Raw genomic sequence first — 24,050 nt, 5'->3', positions numbered from 1 at the left:
AATTGGCCACTTATAATGTGTTTTGACAATGTTTAAAGGGAAATCCTGTGTCCTTTGTGGGCTGAAAAAAGTAGGCCACACAAATATGGACCCCACACATACTTCAGAGTATTGTGACCAAAATGCGTGGGTAGTTCAAGCCTGCACTTGCCAGCGCTCGACGTGAAGACAGCGTGGAACAGAGGGGGGCATTCTGACAGGTTGTTGTGGGGTAGCCTAGTCAACAGCTATTGAACCCCCCCACTCCTTCCTCCTCGCCTTATCCAGCCTGCCCACCCACTATACTCCCCAGAGAGCAGGCCGTAATGGCCTCGTTTATCCCCTCTCTTTGACGGGAACTAATGTGTGGAGTCCTCTCCCCCTTTCCATACCAGCCCCCCATAGGAATTCCCCTGTTGAGTGCAGTGTCGCCCTCGACCCCCACCATTCGTCCTAATTTCCATGTCAATATGGAGCGTTCATTGGACTTTGACACCTCATAGACAAGAGTTTTACTTCACTTCCTGGTTTTGGGGTCAGCTGAAAGCCGCTCCCATGGGAGAGATAACAGCACACGCTGGTTTCCTAATGTGAACTTTGACATCCCCATTATCAACCCCCTCCCTCGAATATCAGTGCCGCACTGATGTATATGGTGAATACAATTAAACATTGTCGGATGACTTATTGCAGGGTTTTTTCCAGTTTGACACCACTGTAGATTACAAAGAGATACAATACAAGTTTTTTTTTTCAATTCAAGTAACCATGCTTGGATGTACGTGCTTGTGATAAATGATTTGGGTATATGACTGCTAAAAGAGTAGAGGTTTCATGTTTTGAAGGGAAGCAAAGTAGTTGGAGAGGAAAAGGGGGGTGGGTATGGAAAACATGTGACAGAGGGACAATATAGTCTTCTTGACAGGGGTGGAAAGAGAAGAACAGACAAAGATAACACACACTGGGAGATGGAGGGAGGAGGGAGCGAAAGAAGGGACGATAGATGGATGGATGGAAGAAAAGAGTTGGCATGGAGTGAGAGAGCACCTCGTTGGGGAATTCTGGGTAATCCTCTTAACCATGGAGCCCCTTCCCAGACTAAGACAGTGGCCTGAATTTGGGTCTAAATCAGCTGACAAGACCCTAGAGGTGGATATCTGTTCAAACTGGTGATTTGAGAGGAGCTGGAGCCTTTGAGAGGGAGGGGGGTGACGTAGCCAGACTTGGACAGTAGGCGGTTACATCAATAACAAGTTCTGCAATTATTTAAGCAGGTTGCACATAAGCATTAGTGCTTAAAGGCTTAAGGCCAACAGGGTGTTGTTTTTGGAAAACACCATTCATTTTGATCCGAGATAGTCATCCAGTGTCTTTGATGACTAGTAAAACATTCAGTACTTTATTTCTTATACTTTTTGGTTTGTAGAATAAGCCTGAGTTAAATATAAAAATTCTCATTCTGGGACAGTTGAGGTCAAGGTTATGGAAGTGAAGTGATATAAATATTGTATTATTATCCTAGCTATCACTTTATACAATGTAGCTGTAAAAGGGACTGCATCATCTGCACCATGTAGCAAGAAGTTAGAACACCATATTCCATAACAATCCACGTTTGCAGACATATTTCTTTCGCAATTGCAGGATCTTGAAGTGCATGTGAGCTCTGATCATGTTATTTAATACCCGTCCTTTTGTTAAATGTGGCCAGCATGCACGTATCCGAACCACATTTATTCAGGCAAAACCAAGTTTGGGAGTCTGACCCAGCCAGTGAAAAACTCTTCAATGCAAGACATCATGAATCACTGAATTGCATGTGTTACGACATACTTTCCAGGAAACCAAAGGTTGTGCTGAACATGTGATTCACTATGTGGATTATTTAAGCAATAAGGTATGAGAGGCAGTACTTTATCGTCAATAGTGTCCGCTTCAAGGGTGTTGTTAGGTCCTGCGCTGCGCGTCGGGCCGGCAAACCCATGAACAGGACATTATTGACCATACAGTACTGCCTCTCGTACCTTATTGCTTTTATAATATGGTTGCGTGCGACATAAATAGTTCGCTGCCTTTCAGCACAAAATAGTTGTCGCCACCAAACGTTGTGTATCGCATTTCAGTAACCGAGAGAAATTAGTACGGGTTTTTACAACGCCAAAAAAAACATTGTTTGCAGACGTGAACACGCTTCATTAAACACGAGCACCGACTCAACGTTTAGATGCAACTGCTGATCACCTAGCGGTCACACTTTCCATAGCGCACAGTGCCATTTGAAATCCAGTAGCATTTCATTCATATCGTCTCTGGTTATGGTCTTCAGGTCTAGTTACCGGTTTCGCTTTGCACTAGCAGTTCATTGCCCACTTCATTTGGCTGACAGTGTTTTTTTCATTGCACAACGTCTCACTTTCTTTCTTCTCTCTGGTACCACGACGTCCACCTGATATATACTCTCCGGCTAACCACTTATCAAAAATCATTCCCCCAAAATATCAAAGTTCACAGGAAACATGTTTGTAACTGTCAAGCTTGAACTGACAACTAACGGTCGCGAAAAATCTACTGTTATTGTTATTTTGAGTGAGTACTGATATGGAACACTCAGATAAATGTACACAGCTGTAGGACATTATGGCTGAATAATGTACACCTCGTGACTCACTCTCCACCAATCAGAATGCTTGATTTCATCTACCCGTATTATAATGCATCATAATGAAAGGTGAATAGACTATATAATCTGATGCATGTCGATCTGATTACATGTTGTCATAGCAGTCACAAATCAAGCCAATAGTTTGAGAAACCGCACATTGAAAACGAGATGTAGTAACCTGAAGAGGAGTTGAAGCTACCATTAGTGTTGTTAATTTCCAAATGTCACTTTAGTTGGAATACATGGGGAATTTTAGCCAAAGAAAGACTGTAGATGGCTTTAAAAAGAGCAGTGTGGCAGAAGTTTAGACCTGGGCTAAGGTTTTTAATTTTTTTGTATTTGATGTGTAGAGCTTTTCCAGCAGCTCCCATTTGCAGACACTCCTGCCCTCTAATGGCAGTGCAGATGAGTAGATTAAATAGGCAGTGGGGCCCGATATGTTGAGACCTGTTTACACTATGAGAAGCATCCAAAGTGGTAGCCGCCTATTATGGGAGCACATTTTGTTACCATTCATGCAGAATGCTTTTAAATCGGATTACCCAAGACCTCTGATTTGAGCTGTATGTTACACTAATGTTTGGTGTTTGCTGAAAAGTGCTCCAGCAAGGCCTTTTGGAACTTTCTTATTTTGCATTTCATCTGTCTGGAAGTTGGAAGATGTATGTTTGTGCATGAGCATTGAGCTGAAAGCTGATCTAATGGGTTCTGTAGTGGTGGAGCTCAGCCACGGATCACTGACACACCACAGGACCCTTGGCAGCCATGACAGGGTACATCTGAGGGATTCTATGGTCTTTATCAATTATTAAAACTAATCACCGTCATGCAGCTGGCCGTCTGCCTGACATTGTCTGTCTGCTGATGCTCTGCCCTCATGCCTCTGTCACTCAAAGTCTTTGTTTGTACAGTTTGTGTGATGGTCACGTCTTCTCTTCTTTCCGTCTTTTTGCTTCTCCATGTCTGTGTTTATTTGACTTGTCTGCCTTTTCCGTCTCACCTTGTAGTCCCGATTGCTTTCTTTTTCTCTCACACCATTTTTAAGAACTCAATCAAACTTAATATATACAGAAAAAACAGGAATTTAACATGACAATGTAGAAAACTGTAACGTTACTACTTTAAGGAACTTCTCTAAACATACTTTCTTTTTATAAATGCTTGTCGAGTGAATGTATGATGTGTTTACAGTTTATGTCCATTTATTTCAACTGAAATGCAAACTACAAGAATAAATATGATAATGTTAATGTGATATGGGATTTTCTCCAGCACTATGTTCAGGGAGAAAGAGTTATAGAATGAATAAATACGTTTCTTAAGTGTCCATATATGTTTTGCAGATTGGTGATCTCAAAGACCACTATCACTTCTTCCATAGCCGGACTATCAAGAGGTCGACTTTGTCAAGCCGCGGTCGCCATAGTTTTATTTCCATGGAGCCCAAGGTAAGCCACTTTACACACCAACATGGTTGACTCTGGTTTTCTCAGAAAAAAAAAGCGCACAAATGGGTTATGGCACGGACAGAGTGTTGATAAGAACCGGGACTACATTACATTGCAGGAAATACCAGTAATCTTGATAGATGAATTGTGATAATTGAGACATATTCTGCTGCTTTTCTATTCCACAAACCTATTACGAAGGGTTGATGGATACCTTTAGAGGTTGGCGATTAAACATGATATAAATATAATTGTCCTTCAAATAAAAAGGCAATATCCAACAGCTTCTAAAGTTCAATATGTTAAACCTCAATTTGTTTAAAGACTGAACTTGTTTTGTCTTTGAGCAGAAACCTCAAAAAAAGGTCACAGAGAGATTGTAAGACATTCAGCTTCTTTTATTTACTTAATGTTGCGATGAAAGGTGACCAGAAAATGCACATAATGTTGAACATAGTGGTGTGGTCAGGACTAGTTAATTAGATATGTTAAATACAAATTTGGGGAAATCCAATATTTAATATTATTTAAATACGTGGCTCTTAGAAAAAGCCCTGTTCCAGAAACTACTGGCTGCAAAAAAGAGATATGAAAAATACAAATATATTAAGTATATTTATGATATGGTTTCTCCTCCACCAAGGTCAGGAAAGCCTCTTAGTTAACTGAACAATATGGTTTTTTGTGCAATGTGTGTCAACTAGCCCTTCAAACTAAAGTTTGACCAAAGGTGAACCCATACACTTGTCCTGCCAGTGCTCCTCTTCACTGCACCAGGTCAGCACTCCCTGGCTGCATTATTTATAAAGCCTGAACTTCCCCCACTCTGAGGCTTCATCCACACGACTACGTTTTGCATTTAAAACCGGGGTTTTAAAACAAACGGATCTACATTTCAGCATAATTTGAGAAATGTTTTCCATCCATACTAACACACTTGAAAACAAATGTCACATGCCAATTCACATATATTGGGCATGCAGTTGTTGTGTGTGTGTGTGTGTGTGTGTGTGTGTGTGTGTAAACAGAAAGTAAATTGGTTGCTTGGTTCCAGAAAATACAACCGTATTATAGTAGCGCTCGCATTCGTCGCTGTGCTGGTCGGCTGAAGTCCCTGTCGTACTGGAGAGCATTTATGCTTTTGTTTGTTTACAGTTTCTGTGTGGACTTCACAATAGTTGTACAGGAAAAAAAGCATTAATAAGAAAAGGAAAGTCCTCTGTTTTGTGTCCGTCACCCATCTCAAAGCCACAAACCGGGGCGGCTGTAGCTCATGGAGAGAGGGGTCGTCCTGAGACCACAAGGTAGCCGGTTCGACCCCCGTCCTCCCCATAGTTTGCATTTCGTAGTGTCCTTGAGCAAGACACTGAACCCCCAGTTGCCCCCCGGGTGCTTCACAGCAGCCCACTGCTCCTAGAGATGGGCAAAATGCAGAGACCACATTTCATGCATGTATGTAAGAAAATAAAGAAAAGAAGAATATACCCGTCTCTCTTCTTATCGGTGCCCTTAAAATCTGGAGTAATGTGGACGCTTGGGTTTTAACATGGAAATGTAGCAGTGTGGATGTCGCCTGAACTTCATCAGAACACACAAGAGGAGTTGGTGGAGTGTACAGAAGGAGCACATGATGTTACCGTTTCCCTTTACTGACGCCTTGTTTAGATTCATGTGTATACAGTGCTGAAGTAGATGGCTGTAAATGGGACTCAGTGGCACGGCAGTTTGTGCAGATGTCCCATTCTTGACTTGTGAAAACCATATGGACTTTTTGTGGCTTCAGGGATTTCATCCAGCAACAATGGCTTTGTGTGTTTGTGTTTGTGTGTTTTGAACAATGGATTCAAGGACATGCAAGTCAGTTTGTATCCATACATGCACCTTGAATGTAAGCTGACTTCTGGGGAATGATAATGATATCAGTGATGATATCAGTGGAATAAAAAACAAACAAGTATGAAATACAGAGTGAAACAGAAAGAAAAGATAAGACGGTACCTGTCGCTGTCTGTTGTTATCCATCTATTTTGTTGTCCTCTTATTTCCTTGTTTCTTCAATTATCTTCTTTTGGTCCACTCGGCGTGTTTTGCCCACCTGCTGTCCTTACCTGTCGACTCTTTTCTTTTTCTTTTCCGGACTCCCTCTCCTACCTTCAGTTATATCTGTTGCTTTCCGCGTAGTCGTCTCCCTCCCTCCATTATTGGTTCTCTTGCTCTCTCGGGCCTGACACTCTGCCACAATGGAGGGAAGGTTTGTGTCCTTATGCCAGCTGGCTGAAAGACTGAGATATTAGAGGATTTGATCAGATAGGAGAGGTTAAAGGAGAGAAAAATGATCTCTTATAACAGAAGGATAATAAGGAGCAGCTGAAGAGAGAAGGAAAGAGTATTTTCCCCTGACTCGTTATGCTTTCAGCATAATCTGTGACCTGTCTGTCGGTTTGGGATCAGCGTGATGGCTACTTTGGCACCAGCGCGGTCTGGCATACTACTAATGATGTTTTGTAATAATGACAGTGTGTGTGTGTGTGTGTGTGTATGTATGTGTGTGCAGCAAGTGAGTCAGATGGGTGTAGCGGTCCCATGAAAGACGCACCCTGCCACCCACAGTACTCATTGGCACGCATGTTACTATGGTGATGCAACACGGCACAGATTACCGCATTATGGCATCCGCCGAACTGCAGTGTCACTTGCCCCTCAGGTCAAAGAGCATTTTCCAGGATGGTGAAGGACTCTGTTGAGGCCACTGGCCTGGAGAGAGAAAGAGTTTTCATTCTGATGCACATCTCTTACATTTCCTTTGGTTCCTTCTGTATTTTTCAAATATTAGATACAATATTCTTAGTCTGTTGCAAGTCATCACTCACAAAAACTGTTCGTGATGACTTCTTCTCTTTGGGTCTTAATCAGCACTCAGCTTGCACCTTGCTCTGCTATGCGGACATAGGCTCATGTCACATTCATACTGGGAGTTCCAAGACAATTTAAATGGCCGCAGACTTTTTTTTCTTGTAGCTCCTCACTGTTATTAGTTTTTGGTATGAGTTCAAATTTACTCGGCTTGCTTTGTTTGAAATCCATTTCCAGCTATTTCAAGTTTTTGTAAACAGCAATTGGACTCCTGCGGTGGTTGTCTCTTTTTAAAAATAATGTTCTTTGGAAGTCCGCGCAGAGATTAGTAGAGAAACATCAGCTGAATGTTGTTGTCTGTCCACAGTGTTCTGTTGCAGGAGCGCGGCGTTTCCAGTGAGTTTCACTTTGCAAGACAGACTCTTATTTACTTAAAGTCATTTATCCGAACATGTGCAAGAAAACTGAGGGCCAGGTGTGTTCTGCAACTGAATCCTCGCCGGGTTACACTGAAATTCAGACTGGCTATGACGCCAAAATAACAATTCAGTATTGCATAAAGAAGATATTTTACAACATAGTAAAATTACTCAGCCTGCTCAATATTGAGCAGCTATATCTGGTAGATCCTCTTTCATAATCCAGCTGCTTTTGGAGATCAGTGTGTTCATCAACATGTGTGGAAGACGAGGACGCACAGCATCAAGGAGACGACACGGACAGAACTTGTGTACCTTGTTCGGACCTTTTGAAGTAATTTTATATTTGCCAAAGTACCATGAGTCTCCATACAGTCCCTGGCACACATTTCCATGAAGCCAGGATGCTTGTGAAACTCTCTGCAATAGACTCCTGAATCTTTTTTTTCCTTAAATTTGTTTAACAGATGCACTATTAAGAAGTTGACGCCCTGTGAGAAGTACCTACAGCTGGCCCGCACAGCACCACTTGGCTCAAACAGTCTGAAAAGTTGTGGGGCTGTGTGCTGTGTTTGGGCTGAGGCTCAGCTTTTCTCTTAAGAGCAGAAGAATTGGCTTCTCCTGTTCGTCCAAAGGTAGTTGTGGGTGTTCTGCTACAACAGCCGTTGACCTTTTTTTATAACTCACAGCTTTCAGTTCTCTTGCCTGCAACTCAAACATCATCTCAAAAACAGCAGTGAAAGTGGATCAATTTGTTCCCATTTGTTCTATTGAAGTGAACTCTTCCCCAGTTTCCCCTGGTTACTGACCCAGCCAGCAAAGGCCACCTGCAAACCCTTAGACAGAGAGCGAATGAGAGAGAGGAGGGAGGAAGGGGATTGCAATGGGAACGAGGGAGACATACAGGCAATCTCAAAGAAAAATGGGCATCTGCGGGAAAGAAGAGCTGAAATGCAACGGAAAGTCAGCAAGAAAGCAGGAGATGAGTGAGATGGACGAGAAAAGTAAAAGAGTGACATAGAAGAGGGAGTTGGAGAAAAGGAAGAAAAGCAGGGTGACTGAGATGTACAGGTGCTAGAAGATCAAAGCTTTGCTTCCCAAAGCTAGAGTTAAAATGAATCCAATTGTCATGCCCAAGAGCCTGCCAGCAAATTGGTACATTAACAAAGGTTGTGATACTGGCGTGTTTTTTGAAGGCAATAATAGAGGGCAATATTGTCTTTGTTTGGAAAAGGATTGGCAAATGTGACACAATTGATGCAGATAACCGCAGGCTGTTACTATTGAGTGATTTTTATTTTTTATTTTTTTAGAGGGATAACAAAGAATGGCATTTTTGTGATTGCTTTAGAAAACCTGTTCATCATTTATCTGCCTCAGGTCATCCTGCAACTAAAGGAAAAAAGTGTATTAAAGTAAAAAGTCCATATAAAGAAATGCAAAGCTGTGATAAGTTTGCAATAGCATGACTAATATTAGCATTAGAGTTTTAATTTAACACGACAAAAAAATGCAAATAACAGTTAAACACATGCACATTTCATCAGCTGTATTTTTAGTGGACACACTCGTCCTCCGTTGGCCAAGTTAGTTTTGTTTATGTTTGAGACATACAGTATTTCCTCTGTAATCATCAGACTGCTCTTTTTGAAGATGTTTGTTGCTGAAAAGCTCGATACAAATACATATCAGCCCTTCTGGCAGTAGGGGCTGAGTTGTAAATAGCTGTTTTGATACTGTATCATGATATATTTTATCATGTTGTCTGCCACATTCCTATTGAAACCTTTAGACTTATTCATTTTCTTAGCCTCCATAGTAAGATTGATGTTGTTGTTAGCAGTTAGCTTGCATGATTTACCTCTAGCTATAGAAGTAGTTTACATCTTCTTGTGCCTCTGAAACTGAAAATGTTGTTTGTGAGGAGGAGAGGTGTTAAAAGGACGACATTGATGATCAATAGGAGATTCTTACAGCTGCAGAACTGTATAATCTGTTTAAACTTGTTTGGATGTAGGCTGGCAACGTATTGCTGCTTTAAATATTATATCAAAACTTAAAACAAATCTTATTTTTTCTTTATAACTATCAGAAGTGTTTTCAGCCCATAGACCTTTTAAAAGTAATCAGTTGTAAAATGTGAAAAACACTGTTTTTGGTTGAACAGTTTCATTTTTAGGAAGTGTCCCTAAATGAGCGATCTGGATTAAACTGAATACTAAACAATGTAGTGTTTCTTTTTCTGCTGATACAACAATGCATTAGATGTGCAGATTTGTCTCTTCCCTGGTTTGCCACTTCTTTTTATCCCATAATTCATATAAGATCTCCACCCTTTTTCTCTTCTCTTTGGTCATTTACAGAATAATTGTACTGCTCTCCCTCCTTCAAAATCTATAAAGAGCAGCATACTTTATTGATTAAATGTTAATATTTATAAAAGCAATCATCCTCCGTTCACTTGCAGTCTTTTGCTCTCACTCGCCATTTCTTTTCACTTCCCTCCTCTTCCAAGCTCTGTCTTTCTGTATTGACTCTCCTGGGACTCTTCAGGTCTTTAACAACTCTCCTCCTCCATTCTATTTCATCTCGTTGCCTCCTTCTCTCAACTCTCCAAAGAGCCAGGCAGATTATTTCAGAGCATGAGACCAGATAATCACTCTGCAGTCATTATGGCTCTTCTCTCCTCTCGGTCTGCTGGAGCTGTATTGACGTGAAGAAATGTTTTGTCTTTGCAGTCAAATATTATTCACATGGGCCTCAGACTCCTGGATCTGCTAAACTGAGCCACAAAACACTTTTTCAGTGCGAGTATTTGAATGCTCTGTTGAAATTTCGTTGTACATTATGACACTATTGCATCACAGTAGATGGTGTGTGGATTGCTTCAGGAGGAGTGCACATTATTAACTGTATAAATAAGCAGGAGCTCTACAACATGGTGTATTCCTGAAGTACATTGAAAGGACCCTACTGTTGTCTGTGTACGCTGGCACACAATCATGTTCATGTGCAAACCTCAGTCTGACGAATACACAAATGATGTATTACAGTAATATTTACGGCTCTGGATGCTCTCATAAAGCTTAACACATGTTGTGCCAGTCTTATGCCCGCTAATATTAAAATGTTTGTTGTCATCATAGCTGGTAAATGTAAACATCTCAGTCTTTTTAGACGGATGACGTCTGCAGGACTTCAGCTAGACTAAACATAAGATTTGAAGGTTTAAAAAAAAAAAGAGGCGACCAGGGCCAAGCAAGTGGGTCCAGCCCTCCTGCTCGGATCCAGCGATGCTGATTTTGAAATTGGAAAATTACGTCTCCGTGATACCTGCCAAGGAATGGCGCGCGCTTTGAAGCGAGCCCATAACATTTGAGAGATTGATGTTACCTGAGAGACAATACTGTCCACAGCGCATATGTGTGTGTATTAGTCTGTCCGTTTTGCAGACGAGGAGAAATAAACGGATGGAGAGAAAAGAATGACTCGACTGCAAAACTCTTGTAGGCTAACACTGGAATGAAGAGAGTTTAATGTCTGGATGGCGAAAAGGATCATATTTCAAGATTCCTCTTAACAAAGGCTTTCTTGTGTGCAATTTATTTGCGTATTTTATTAATTAAACGGGGAGACCTCAAGTGAAAAAGTGCTGAAGTTATTTACAGATGATTCATATCCATAATATTACTTTCAACTGAGTGTTGTCACCTTTAAAAAATATTCTTTCTTTGAAATGAAAACACCATTTACAGAGAGACTTCATTTTACTTCAGCAATGTTTCCTCTTAGAGTTACGAAGTCATCTGAACTCATTTATTGCTCACAAATAACAAACCTTCAATTCCCTTCTGCTGCTTTCTAAAGTTTTGTCTACGCTGCTCAGGCGCCATCGTATACTCGGCATATTTAATCTCTAGGGATGGTCATAAAAGTCAAAGAAAAATAGCCACTGTATGTTCACTTTTTTTATTGAAGATGCCCCATCCATGTTTGAGAAGACCCCATGTTTCCCAGAACCTTATATTTTCCAAATTGTGTTGAACACAATGATATTTCACCTGTGGACTGATGTACTATGCGTGAAGCAGATTGGCTACTTGGTGGTATTACTTGATTTTTACTAGTTTTTTGTTTTCTCTATCTGTGTCCGTGTGTTTCAGGTGGAGTGGATTCAGCAGCAGGTGGTGAAGAGGAGGATCAAGAGGGATTACAAGCCAGACCCGCCCCTTTCTCTGACTAGCCCCGCCCACAGCTACCCAGCCCAGAACAACATATTCTATAATGACGCCAAGTGGAGCAGCATGTGGTACATTGTGAGTACATCGTATACTGGTACCAGATCCTTTATTTCTTACTCCCTCTTTGCATGACTACTCCACCAAAACAAGAATATCACAAGTTCAAAGGCAAATGCAGCCCAATATATTTTAGGAGTATCACTGCTGTTTGTATCCAGTCTGCTTTGTCTACATTTGTGGAGTTTGTGGGTCAAAGGTCAGTCAAGGTCATGGCACGATGCTGATAACTGCAGGGCAATAAGCGATTTGTGTGTGTTTTACTGTATTAAATAATGAAGCCATAGAGATGACATTTTTAAGGTCAAGCTGAAACATTCTGTGTTTACTCATAAGTGTGCACAGGACATTTAAATATATTGCACAGATTTGCAGGCTTATCACTGCTGTTTGCATAAAACCTCAGATCTGTGTGTCTGTCTGTGTGTGTGTGTGTGATCGCGCACGTGCACGCTTCAGTGTCCTCTGCTCTGTCAATTGTTTACTCAGGAGAGATAACACCTAATACTTTGACCATGAAGTTTGTCAGCTGTAGTCCAGAACGGTTTAAACTTGTGTGTTTTTAGGTTTACTTAGAAATTGACTTCCTCGAGTCATTTCTAAGTACCTACCTATGGTTGAAACAATTCTGCCAGTGAAAGTTATGTTAGCTGGTCCATATGTATATTTTTGTATCTATTTTAAAGATAAATCAAGAGACACGTAAGAAACAGTATCAGTGACACGGACATAAGTTTAAATCACATTGAACCTGCAAGCAAATTGCAGTGTTATTCTGTATTAAAAGATGTCGTCACAAAGTGTGTCCTGTTACAACTAAGACTTAATACTTTGTTAATTACATTGAGCCTTTAACTTAAACCAGTATTGCTAATACATGCGTGTGTGGTACTGGTCAACGAGCATCAGGCTGTCATCTGCCTCTGATCTCTCGGCGGCTCAGGAGATGTTCTGGATCTTCTGTTGTGCAGAGGATTTGGGGACAGAATAGCCAGAAGAGCATGCTGGCTTGCCCACTGCAAAATACGACTGGATGCAGTTGGACATCCTGGTATTTTGTATATACTACGTAATGGGACATACTAAATCTTCCCATGCATGCTAAAGTACAGTAGTATGGGTATTGGAACGCAACATCTGACCATTTCAAACACTTTGAACTGGCTTTTGACTGGCTCTCCATGAAACATGTTAATGCTCACACTTGCTTTAGGTTAAATGGAACATTTCGTTACGTGGACGCACTCATAAAGTGTATGTTGTGCATCCGTAAGATGCTCATGATATTTGTTGTTGTTTTGCCCCCCCCCCCCTCATCACCTTCTCTCACTCCACCGCCTCCCCAGCACTGTAACGACGACGTCCACAACTGTCAGTCGGACATGAACATCATGGGGGCGTGGAAGAGGGGCTACACGGGTAGAGACGTGGTGGTGACCATACTAGATGACGGCATCGAGAGGAACCACCCAGACCTCTTTCAGAACTACGTGAGTGTGTATGTATGCTCATGTAGGGCGGCTACGAGCGTCAATGTGTGTGCGCACGTTGAGTATTGAGCAGTCAGTGCAGTTTCATTAAAAAGTGTTAATCATAGATTATGTTGATCAAAATTTATACATGGAATTATATGAATATGACTTAATTATCCAGAAAGCAAATACTAAGTCAAATAATTATACTGGTGGGGATTTGGATCAGATTATGGTCATGGATTACTTTTCAAAGGAAAAACTTCCTCAAACCTGTGGGTGTGCAGATATGCTGTGTGTATATGTGTATTTGTGGCTACATACTTTAATCTGGATGCAGAGGTATTTCAACCTCAGACCAGGCCAGATATTTAGAGCAACTTCTTGGCCTGAAGCAGCAGGTAAGGCCATCAATCAACGGTGCAGATAAAATGTTTCACACTCTGTTTGACAGCACCTGCGTTGCTGTTATGAGCTATGTCTGGATTTGTTTATGCCGAAGGGTGAGCGGGGCAGCAGATTTCATTTGCACTGATTACATTCGATTTACAAAACCGTTGAGTGATGCAATGTGAAGTAGCGTTGGACCTACTTTCTAATGAATTTGCCTGTTGGGTTGTTTTCTCTCTCCCGATCATTATTACAACTGTCATTTGGGTGTTTGACGTACTCGTTTTGACCTCTGTGTCTCCTCCAGGACCCTCAAGCCAGCTTTGATGTCAATGGTAACGACATGGACCCCATGCCTCGATATGACGCCACCAATGAGAACAAGTAAGAAAAACAATCTATTGCAGATCTAATGAGAGAGGGAGAGATACATATTATTTTTACTGTTAAAATATGGTTCAGGTAAAATGTAGGATGTGTTTTGGGGTTGGAGTCAGCCACATGCTTTTCTGATTGATTTTTACCAGAAGCTCTTTGCCCCACTGTTTGTATTTCCGTAACCTTGACCTTCTTACGGGTGCGGTGAGTTACACTAGTGTATTTGATTGTTACTTTTGTGGGTAGGTTGTGGGTTTTCTGTTTGGAGGAATTGGCGTCTGTGTTTATGTGAGTGTGATTTAAAATATACACTTTTATTAATCCCAAGGGGAAATTAGTTCTCTGCATTTAACCCATCCTTAGTTATTAAGGAGCAGTGGGCTGCAGTGATGTGGATGTGTGTGTTTAGTTGCTGTAGCACACATGCCTTGACAGTGTCTCAGTCGCTGCTGGTAATGCATTGTCTAAAAGAGACAGATTCAGTTTAAGGTTGAAGTTATTGTTGCTTATGATATGTGTGTGGACAGAAGTCTGGTTTCCTCTCTTTTACTTTTCATATAAGTTTTCTTTATTCAACAAACTATCTCATCTGATGATAATTGCAGTCCGATCAAAACATGGAGGTCACATCTCCCGTGGGAATAGAGAGTCCAATGAACTTGATTTTAAAGGTCGGTGTGTGGTGGTCTGCAAGTCCAAACTGGTCATCATGCCCGACAGGCTGAAGAAACACAGTCTCTTAAGCTTTGTTTGTACTAGCACTTGGCATCGTAGTGCGAGCCTCCGCAGATGGTGCGCGTGCTCCGAGCATGTACGGAGGTGTTTGTGCTCTATAAGCGTATCGGCCAAAAGCCATAAACCAACCTCCACAATGCAGAGGATGGATTTTAATGATCTGTAAACTCACATCTCATGTTCATGGACAACTTTAATTGCATTTGTACAAGCCCTGTGATCGTGCGCGCGGTGCGCTTCAAGTAAATCAAATTCAGAAGGGTATGACCAAATAACGCGCCGGCTGTGTTTACGTCAGCTTTAGACTTCTGAGGAATAAAGCTAACTTTAGCTTCATCTGGGAAACTGGATTGTGGTATTGTACAGTGTGTTTTATTCAGTCAATCATTACATACAATAAGTAAAGCCACAATCTTGTATTCAAAAAATAAATGATTGAAAAGGTTTAGGCAGAAGCTTAAATACTTATATATTCCTATCCTAAATTCTTATCAATTAAATCAGATAATTAATTGGATATAAAAAAATAGTTTTATAGACTATTATTTTGAAAACCAAAAATGAGTCAACCATTCTTACATGTATGTAAGCATTTTTCCATATTTGTAAGAATGGGCGACTCATTGCTCAAAACCTGAAGGAGTATGTTGTGCGATTTAGTGTGTTGTGTTGCACCAGTGTAGAAAACAGTAGAGGACTGTATTGCATTAAAGTCTGCAACAGATTTTGGATGAGGAAAAGATATGTCGGAGATATATAATCCTTCGTTCTGAAAGTTTTTGATGAAGTTGCCGATCATGGATGTTGCTGTATACACCGTAGGTAAGTGTCGACAGTGAAGATGTTTAGTGATATATTTGAAACCTTTGATCATGTTGCTAAATAAATGTTTACCTGAAATCATCAAGTTGCTGTAAAACGGATTGTCCTCAGTCTCAGTGCTTCCCTGGACTTTAGAACTTCCCTGTGTCTTCCCCCGGGGGTTGGACGGCTAGATGCTGGGTTTCCATGGCAGCGGTCGGAGCTTTTTGCGGGGGGGGTGTGTGTGTTGTGATGCAGATGTTCTCTGCAGGTGGTGTGTGCATGTGTTTGAGTGTGTTGATGCCGATCCAGAAAGTTATATTTTTGAGTAGCGGGAAACGCAAACATTCTTACATTTGTTTATGTTTGTTGCTGACCCGGGCCGACTGTCACCACTGCAGTTACTGGTGGAATGTTACTGTGTGCGTGTGTGTGTGTGTGTGTGTGTGTGTGTGTTTCTGCTTGTTAAACACCGGGTCTAACTTTCCACTGTTGTTGGACATTGTTTCATTTTCTCTGTCTATTTGCACGTGGCTGCTGTACTCCAAGAACGTGTCGAAAAAGGTGCCACAGCCTCCGTTTGTGTGTATTTGCTCATTTAGGGACCATTAGCTATGGAGAATGTTGAACTACCTCTTTTTCTGTTCTCTTTTAGGCCTGTGAAGAAAAAGCTAGAATGACCAACATATTTATAGCGTTTGCTATATTTGTAACACTTATTACTCTGAAATTATTTCCAACAGGAATGTGCACATCTATCTGTTAACATGTGAACATTCAGTCCTTGTTTTCACTTCAAAAACTACATATTTATCTGCTAGTGTGTGTGTGTGTGTGTGTGTGTTCTCCTGCTTGTGTATGTAGGTGTGTTCTAGATTTGGATAGTAAGCTGTTCAATCTTTCCTCAGACACGGGACACGGTGTGCAGGCGAAGTTGCTGCAGCCGCAAACAACTCTCACTGCATCGTGGGGATTGCCTACAATGCCAGAATAGGAGGTGAGGGATTATTGGTTGTTATTCCACCAACAGGGTTTAGCTTGAATTCATTCTGTGTTTTTAATTCATATTTGTTTCACTGATTGATCACGTGCTTATGACCCACACACCGTTGAGATGCCGTCATGGTGATGCCCGACTGCTCCGACTAAAAAACTACATGTGATAAGAACTTGAATTATAGAAACCTATATAGAGTTCTTGCAGACAATTGCATATCAAAGAGGAGCAACGCATTTGATTACAGTGTAACTTCTAATGCTACATGGCGTTGTGTGGGACATGCATATTGTGATACTTAAATTGATTAGCTTAATCAAATACTTTATTTGTCTGTGTGTGTTACATTATTATGACAGGACATTATGCGGGTAGATACATATTATTAAACATTTGGAATGAAATGCACAGAACAAAGATTAAAGTAGCTTGTGCATGTATTATTTCTCTTTGTGTGTGTGTGTATATTAGGTGTGCGAATGCTGGATGGCGATGTAACAGATATGGTGGAGGCGAAGTCTCTGAGCCTCCAGCCACAGCACATTGACATCTACAGCGCCAGCTGGGGACCTGATGATGACGGAAAGACCGTGGATGGACCAGCATCTCTGGCCAGGCAGGCCTTCGAGAACGGCATCCGATTGGTGGGCACATGCACGCATGCATACACCTTCACATACAGATCAATGTACAAATGAACACTTCACTGCTTCAGCCAATACTCTGGCTTTGATATTCATATGATTATGACAGATATAAACACACACTCCAAGAAGGCAGGTATGTGTGTGTGCTCATGAAATCGTATCCCAAAGTCCTCCCTGGCTCTCTACTTGTGAGGCTCCTCCGGACGTTAGAGAGCAGCCCTGGTCTGTTAGCATATATTCATCTACATATTCAGAGCGTATTTTGCATAAAGACAAGCTGGCTGTGTTGTTGGCTGGGTGGAGTGGAAAAGCTATAACAAAGGTTAAGAGGGGTGAAGTCATTAACTGGGCACACACACGCACACGCACACACGCACACGCACGCGCACACACGCACACGCACGTCTACATGTTTATAGAGTTTGCTATTCCTGGCTTTCTGCCATTTGGTTAAACAGATGTAGCCCTTTGATGAGGTCAGACTAAAACCTTTACTTGAAGTCTGACTGCCTTTGGCATTTTACAAAAAAAGAGGAAAGAGAAAGGAACAAAGGTACAGGCAGGGTGTGTGAGTAGAATAGAGTCCGCTCTTAACAGGCTGGCCTCTTTAAGATGAGGGGTGAGGGCGATATCTGTCAAACTGATACAAGTCGGGCATATGTATGTGTTTGTGTGTGTGTGTGTGTTTGTAAAGCTGAGTGGATGTGACATGTTTGGAAGTGTAACATGTACCTATGTGAAGAGACAGTTTATCACGGAGCGCTGAGGCGTCAGATACGAGTGACGGCTGTGGAGTGTGTTGTAATCGACTCGTGTTGCCAAATGTAAAACAACAAGAAAAATCATGTCTTTGTTGTTTATTCTCCTTCTAAGACACATTCTATAAACAACCCTGTCTGTATGTGTGTATCTCTGAATCATAACAGTGATGTCTATGCTTTTTACCTGCTTTTAGGGCATTTTCTAATTTCAATTAAGGATTATTTTCATCGTTTATAAAAAAAGCAAAGAAGACAAAAGTAGAGAAATGCAAAAAATATGTGAATCTTGTAATGTCTTCTGTCTAGATAAAGTCATTAATCAATGAAATTGTTCATGATGAATGTACTGACACATTAATTAATTCGAAATTATTTTGACCAATTAATTGTTGATTCTTTGGGCTCCTTTTGATATCTTGATGACGATTGCTGTGCATCAGTTTCAAATTGTGTTTCTCCATTCTCCGCTCCTTCATCCTCCTCTCTCCTATGTCCTCTACTCACCGTTTCCTCTCCATCTCAATCTTTGTCTCGTCCTTTCTTCCAAAGTGCTCTCCATCGCTCTCGTCTGTCAGCGTTTGATCCCGCCTCTCACTCACAGGGGCTCCACTTCCTTAACACTGCTTGACAGAAGCCCCCTTTGAAGTACTCCATTCCACCTGTGTGTGTGTGTGTGTGTGTATGTTTGTGTGTGTGTGTTCTTGAGAAACGGTTTGAATGTGTCAGTCAGGTTTGTCAGATGCCTTTTTTGCTGACTGCTGGCTGAACGTTGGCTCGACGTCTCAGCCGGACATCTCCAGCACTGTAACGAGCTTGGTGTCTCCAGTATTTCGGCCTGCCTTTAGGTCATTGTCGATGCCAATTCTAGAACTATCATGTCGAAAAAAGAAAAGTAAACAGCATGTGGCCAGAGGAGGTATCAAATAAAAAAAGTAATTATGACTGAAAACTCTTATTAGTTAATTATTTGTGTTTTTATTCACAGTTTTAGTCACGCTGAAACACACTCTGAGCTGGCCCATGTCTTCTTTTTTTTAGATGCACTGTGCAACATCTTCTGGAAACCTGGATTTAAATATTAAAGAGCTGCCTTGCTTGTCATATAATGTCAAATGCAAAACATGCACATTGAGTCATTATAAAAACGTTGGTCTTTTTATGAATATTATGTAGTTTAATTGATTTGCTGCCTTTCCTACTCGTGTACAATCAATAACATTATTTTGTGAGCTATTGATGCATTCTGAAAGTGCAGGTAATAACATTTTTTAGGTAATATTTACAAAAATGTACAAGCTTGAAAAGTTTGAGTGAAACAAAAAAATTATTAGACAAAAATAGATCTGGGTAAAAATAAGTAAAACACATAACCATGATTTTACTCCCTTAAAGCCAGAGGGTTTGATTCCATTTGATCTTTTCTGCCTCTCTGACTGTTGCTGATAGAAAACATCTTTGTCATGCAGTGAATTCTGCATAGTGAACACACAGCTTGTTACTCTGGCAGACAGTGAGAGAACATTTAAACAACACAGCCTGATGAAACATGACCAACTCTTAGTGCTAAAACAAACCTGCAGCCTCTTACTGTATCCTCTCTGCATCTTTTCCTGTTAGGGGAGGAAAGGTCGTGGCTCTATTTTCGTGTGGGCTTCAGGAAATGGCGGGCGCAGCAGAGACCATTGCTCCTGCGATGGCTACACCAACTCCATCTACACCATCTCCATCTCCAGCACAGCTGAGAGCGGACGCAAGCCATGGTACCTGGAAGAATGCTCGTCCACACTGACCACCACCTACAGCAGCGGGGAGAACTACGACCGAAAGATTGTGAGGACATTGTGTGTCTGGTAGATTTGAGACGTGCTGAATGCAAACACATCAGTGCCTTCATTCAAGTTCCCACGGTCTGATTTTACCGCAGGGCCGTAACGCTTATTCATTTCACTGATGCCCAAGTTGTAGCACAGCGGTTTGTGCTTAGTTGAAAATGTTGACACGATTGATGTTTTCCATCTTTAAATGTGTGACGTGAACCAAAGAGACTTGCTAAGGAACGTCTCCCCACCCTGGATAATTGAATACTGACCATGTTTCGATTTGGAGCTTACGCTGTGTCAAATGCACATTTAAAGTCTGATTTCAGTTAAGACTACAGCGTGATGTTATTTGGCATTAACTTAACCTTGTGTGTGTGTGTGTGTGTGTGTGCGCATGCTTTGTGGGCCAGTGGTGTGGCCTAGTTTGACCCAGATTGACCAAATCACTTTCATGCTCCACTGGGGTGGATCGTGACAGTTGTCCACTGTGAGCTTGCTTGTCTGGCAGTGTTTTGCTACATTCCTCATTCTGATGCTACACACACACACACACACTGGAAGTTAGACAAGCGTTTCTTGCCTGACTAACTGTCGCGCTGTCTGAGTTGTTGGCTGTTTAAAGTCCAGACAATCACGCGAACATACAGCGCTTTACCAACATGCTTTACTCTGTTTTCCCTGACTCGTCCTTGGATTCTACTTGGCGATTGAATCCTATAATTCTTTGGAAAACTGGTGATTTGTGTACATCTGCGTGAATATCTGTGTGTTGACTGTATTGAGGCGGTATATAAAGGCTGTAATGCACATGCTTTGCTCTGTCTAAATCCTTCTGATCCTCATGACTTCAATCTCTCTGTTTCTGTCTCCCTCTCCTCTTTCCAATACGGTCACCATTTTCTTTTCCTCTAACTCGGTCTACTCTTCCTCTTCTTCAACTGTTCTCTTTTGGGTTGTGTCTCGTCTCTTTCCTGCCCCTTTTTTCTGCCTTCATTCCTGTAATTCCTCTTCATCTCTACTTCCTCCCCTGTCTAACTCTGTCCTCACTCTCCTTTTCTTCTTCTCTGTTTGCAGATCACAACAGACCTGAGACATCGATGTACAGACAGCCACACAGGGACATCGGCCTCGGCTCCCATGGCTGCTGCCATTGTTGCACTGGCCCTGGAGGCAAAGTAAGATCCACTTGACCTCATCCCGTCTCTTCATCCCTTTTCCCTTGCTTACCTTCTAATGCCCTCTTGTCATCGGGCCTCATTGATCTATATAGGGAACATGTGAAGCATTTTCTCACAAGTACATCGTGCTGAGCAGTTCAACCAATTTAGATGTTCTTCTGGATGGTGGGCAAGAGAATGTAAAGTAAAGGGTACATGCACACCTGCACATGCAAGTAACTCTCCTCTATAGCGTGATGTATTCACATTTGCTGACTACATCTGCAGCTGGCAGCGGTGCTTTGTGGTGATGAATGAAAGGAGACATCTGCTGTTAATATTTAACTGTTATTCTGCATGCCAGGCCAACATCAACAGTGGACAGTTTGTAGATGTGACAGACAAACCATCATTTTTCCAGGTATATAAACTTTGAGGGCTTAAGGTGAGTTTGGGTATGGAGATAGACTATGCCGATATCTTTTTTAGTAAACTATTAGTAGTCACAGCTATACACAGCTGCAGTGTGTACATACTGTAGCCTGTCTTGCCTGCACTGGGACATTTACTTGCATAAACACAATATATTGTAGTACCAGCTCCTCTGTAATATCACAGTGTTGTGTTGGGGTCCTGAGACTTGAGGTGTTTGCATCCTTTACTGCAGACATATTAATCCTACACTGTTCTGCCTTTATATGGCTATTCCAATGAGTGCGCACGACACAAGCAATGTTTAATTTGAGCTGTCTATACAATATCATGACATCATGAATAGATATACATTACCGTTCAAAAGTTTGTGGTCACTTAGAAATGTCTTTATTTTTCAAAGAAAAGCACTGTTTTTTCAATAAAGATAACATTAATCAAAAATACACACAATACATTGTTAATGTGGTAAATGACTATTCAAGGTGGAAACGTCTGGTTTCTAATGAAATATCTCCATAGGTGTAGAGAGGCCCATTTCCATCAACTGTCACTCCAGTGTTCTGATGGTACATTGTGTTTGCTAATCGCCTTAGAAGACTAATATCTGATTAGAAAACCCTTGTGCAATTATGTTAGCACAGCTGAAAACAGTTATGCTGGTGATATAAGCTATACAACTGGGCTTCCTTTGAGCTTGAAGTTTGGAGAACAAAATTAATACTTCAAATATTAATCATTATTTCTAACCTTGTCAATGTCTTGACGATATTTTCTATTCAATTTTCAATTCATTTGATAAATAAAAGTGAGTTTTCATGGAAGATACGAAATTGTCTGGATGACCCCAAACTTTTGAACGGTAGTGTAGGCTGATTTCTATGAGTCAGATTGTTATCTTGAGATAGTGACGTCATCATTAGTGTCGGCACAATATTGGGAAGCTCAATATTACCATTTTCTTTAGTTTTCAAACATAATTTAGATCTTAGTTTCAAGATGCCCTTTGTGGCAGCATGTTGAGCCGTCTGTAATAAGCAGGGCAGGGCTACCCACAGACATGTGTGGCCAGGTGCTAACATGCCAAGAGATTCTGCGCCAGTCTTCTGGAGTACCAATTTCAATGTTGGCATTTTCAGAGATAAAAAGAGAGAACCAGATTTTAAAATCATCTAATTTTCAATGGCTCTGGCTTCCCCTTATGCCTTCTAGATGCTCTGGTAGCTTCTTGTGTGAGGCGCTGCAGATGCCTGCCCTATTTGGAACCTGTTGATGCTTTATTTATAATAAATTCATTAATTGGAGTGAGTACAGAGACTGGGAATTGCTCTTCACCCCATCATCACAGGTTGAGTGGCTCGGTAAACTGAGGTCACTTCGTTTAACCTGGATAATCCAATCCAAATCCTCCCAGTAGAAAATATTCCCTGTTTCCAGGCAGTGCTGGGCACATAAGCCTGTTTCCTCAACGAGATTATTACACACTGCTTCTTGCCTGCCTGCTTTCTTCTCTTCTAGCTTTCACTCTCTCTCTGGTGCGTGCTGTGTCTCCACCACTCTCATGATGGGCTTTTTCCCCTCCTCCTCCAAGGCAAACGTTCTTTCCTTCCTTCTGTTCCCTTTTTCGCATGGATAAACCTGCATGCATGCACAAAGAGGAGAGGAGAGGATGAAAGGGAGAGAGACACAGGTTTAGACGAACAATGCAACACTGATTGTATCTGCTCTTACCTGGTAAATGAAAGAAAGCAAACTCTGTGATAAACATGACAAGACGCCATTACGCAAGACTTCTTTTTACTCTGTGCTGTGAGGTCTGGATTGGAACATGTTGCTTTGGAAAACTGTCTCATGCTTCGTTCTCTCTACATTTGGCCAAGTTTTAAGATGTTGTAAGTCTGCACATGATTTATCTCTTTATGAGTCTGGCACAGCAAGCAGCAAGACTGAAAGCTTCAGAAACTAGTATTTCTGTCCCCCTTCCCTTTGTCCTTGAGTGAAGAAATGGTAAAGTGAGTGAACATGGAGATGGGACTCTTCAGTGCGGGAAATAGGAGGGATAAACAAGATATGAGCAAGGATAACCTAAAATAAGGATGTCATCTGATTGGCGGGGACAGATGAGCAAAAATAAAACTTTCTCTCTCTACATTTATCTGCTTTAAAATTCAAGTGAGAGAAGCAGATATTATACTGAAAAATGATGATTTATAGTTCAGGAGTTAATCTACCATCCCTGAATGGAACAAAGGTGAGATGTAGAAGGCCAATGGACATTTTTGACTTTTTCTCTCTTCATCTTCCTCCTTGCTTCATCCCTACAGATTAATTACACTTAAAAGAAGCACCAAGAATCCCATATAAAACGACCTCTTTTGCTGCTGGTTTCCCCCACTATGCAAGCTACTCCATTAATTAGTATTGGCTTGTTTATGGGAAGGTTGTCATGGCCTAGATAACTCTGCCAAAGTCACTTTTAATGAATGACCATAAAACATGTATGGAACCATAATTATACAGTGACGGCTAAGCCTATTAATAATTATCTGTACAGTAATTATTATGACTTGTATCACATTTGTGTGCTAACATCCCTTTTTTGTTTTTTACTTGCTATTTTTTTTCAAACTTTTTAGTAAGTATATGTTCTATAGTTAGTTTTGACCAGATTGGGCTCATTCAAGCCATGAGTAAAGGAAATGTAACGCATATCTTTTGTCTTAGCTCCGGTTGTTTTCAGGGCACTAGTATTGATATTTCAGGTTCACTGCAAGTCCAGACATTTTCTTCCAATATTTCCT

The 24,050-nt window shown here is 41.2% G+C and overlaps 1 protein-coding gene across 6 annotated transcripts in view; it reads left to right on the top strand.

The window, feature by feature from the left end:
• Positions 1–24,050, top strand: part of pcsk5b (proprotein convertase subtilisin/kexin type 5b) — a 66,153-nt gene that overhangs the window by 1,541 nt on the left and 40,562 nt on the right. For all 6 annotated transcript variants that reach the window (XM_056418108.1, XM_056418107.1, XM_056418110.1 and 3 more), the window contains exons 2-9: positions 3,985–4,089; positions 11,525–11,677; positions 13,006–13,149; positions 13,829–13,905; positions 16,344–16,432; positions 16,904–17,076; positions 19,458–19,670; positions 20,735–20,835. In XM_056418108.1, coding sequence (XP_056274083.1) covers positions 3,985–4,089; positions 11,525–11,677; positions 13,006–13,149; positions 13,829–13,905; positions 16,344–16,432; positions 16,904–17,076; positions 19,458–19,670; positions 20,735–20,835 — 1,055 coding nt within the window. The remainder of the gene's footprint in view (positions 1–3,984; positions 4,090–11,524; positions 11,678–13,005; positions 13,150–13,828; positions 13,906–16,343; positions 16,433–16,903; positions 17,077–19,457; positions 19,671–20,734; positions 20,836–24,050) is intronic.

This window comes from Pseudoliparis swirei, chromosome 7 (assembly GCF_029220125.1).
Source record: "Pseudoliparis swirei isolate HS2019 ecotype Mariana Trench chromosome 7, NWPU_hadal_v1, whole genome shotgun sequence".
Classification (NCBI taxonomy): domain Eukaryota; kingdom Metazoa; phylum Chordata; class Actinopteri; order Perciformes; family Liparidae; genus Pseudoliparis; species Pseudoliparis swirei.
The sequence above is the reverse complement of the archived record's forward strand: the minus strand, read 5'-3'. Positions and strand labels throughout refer to the sequence as shown.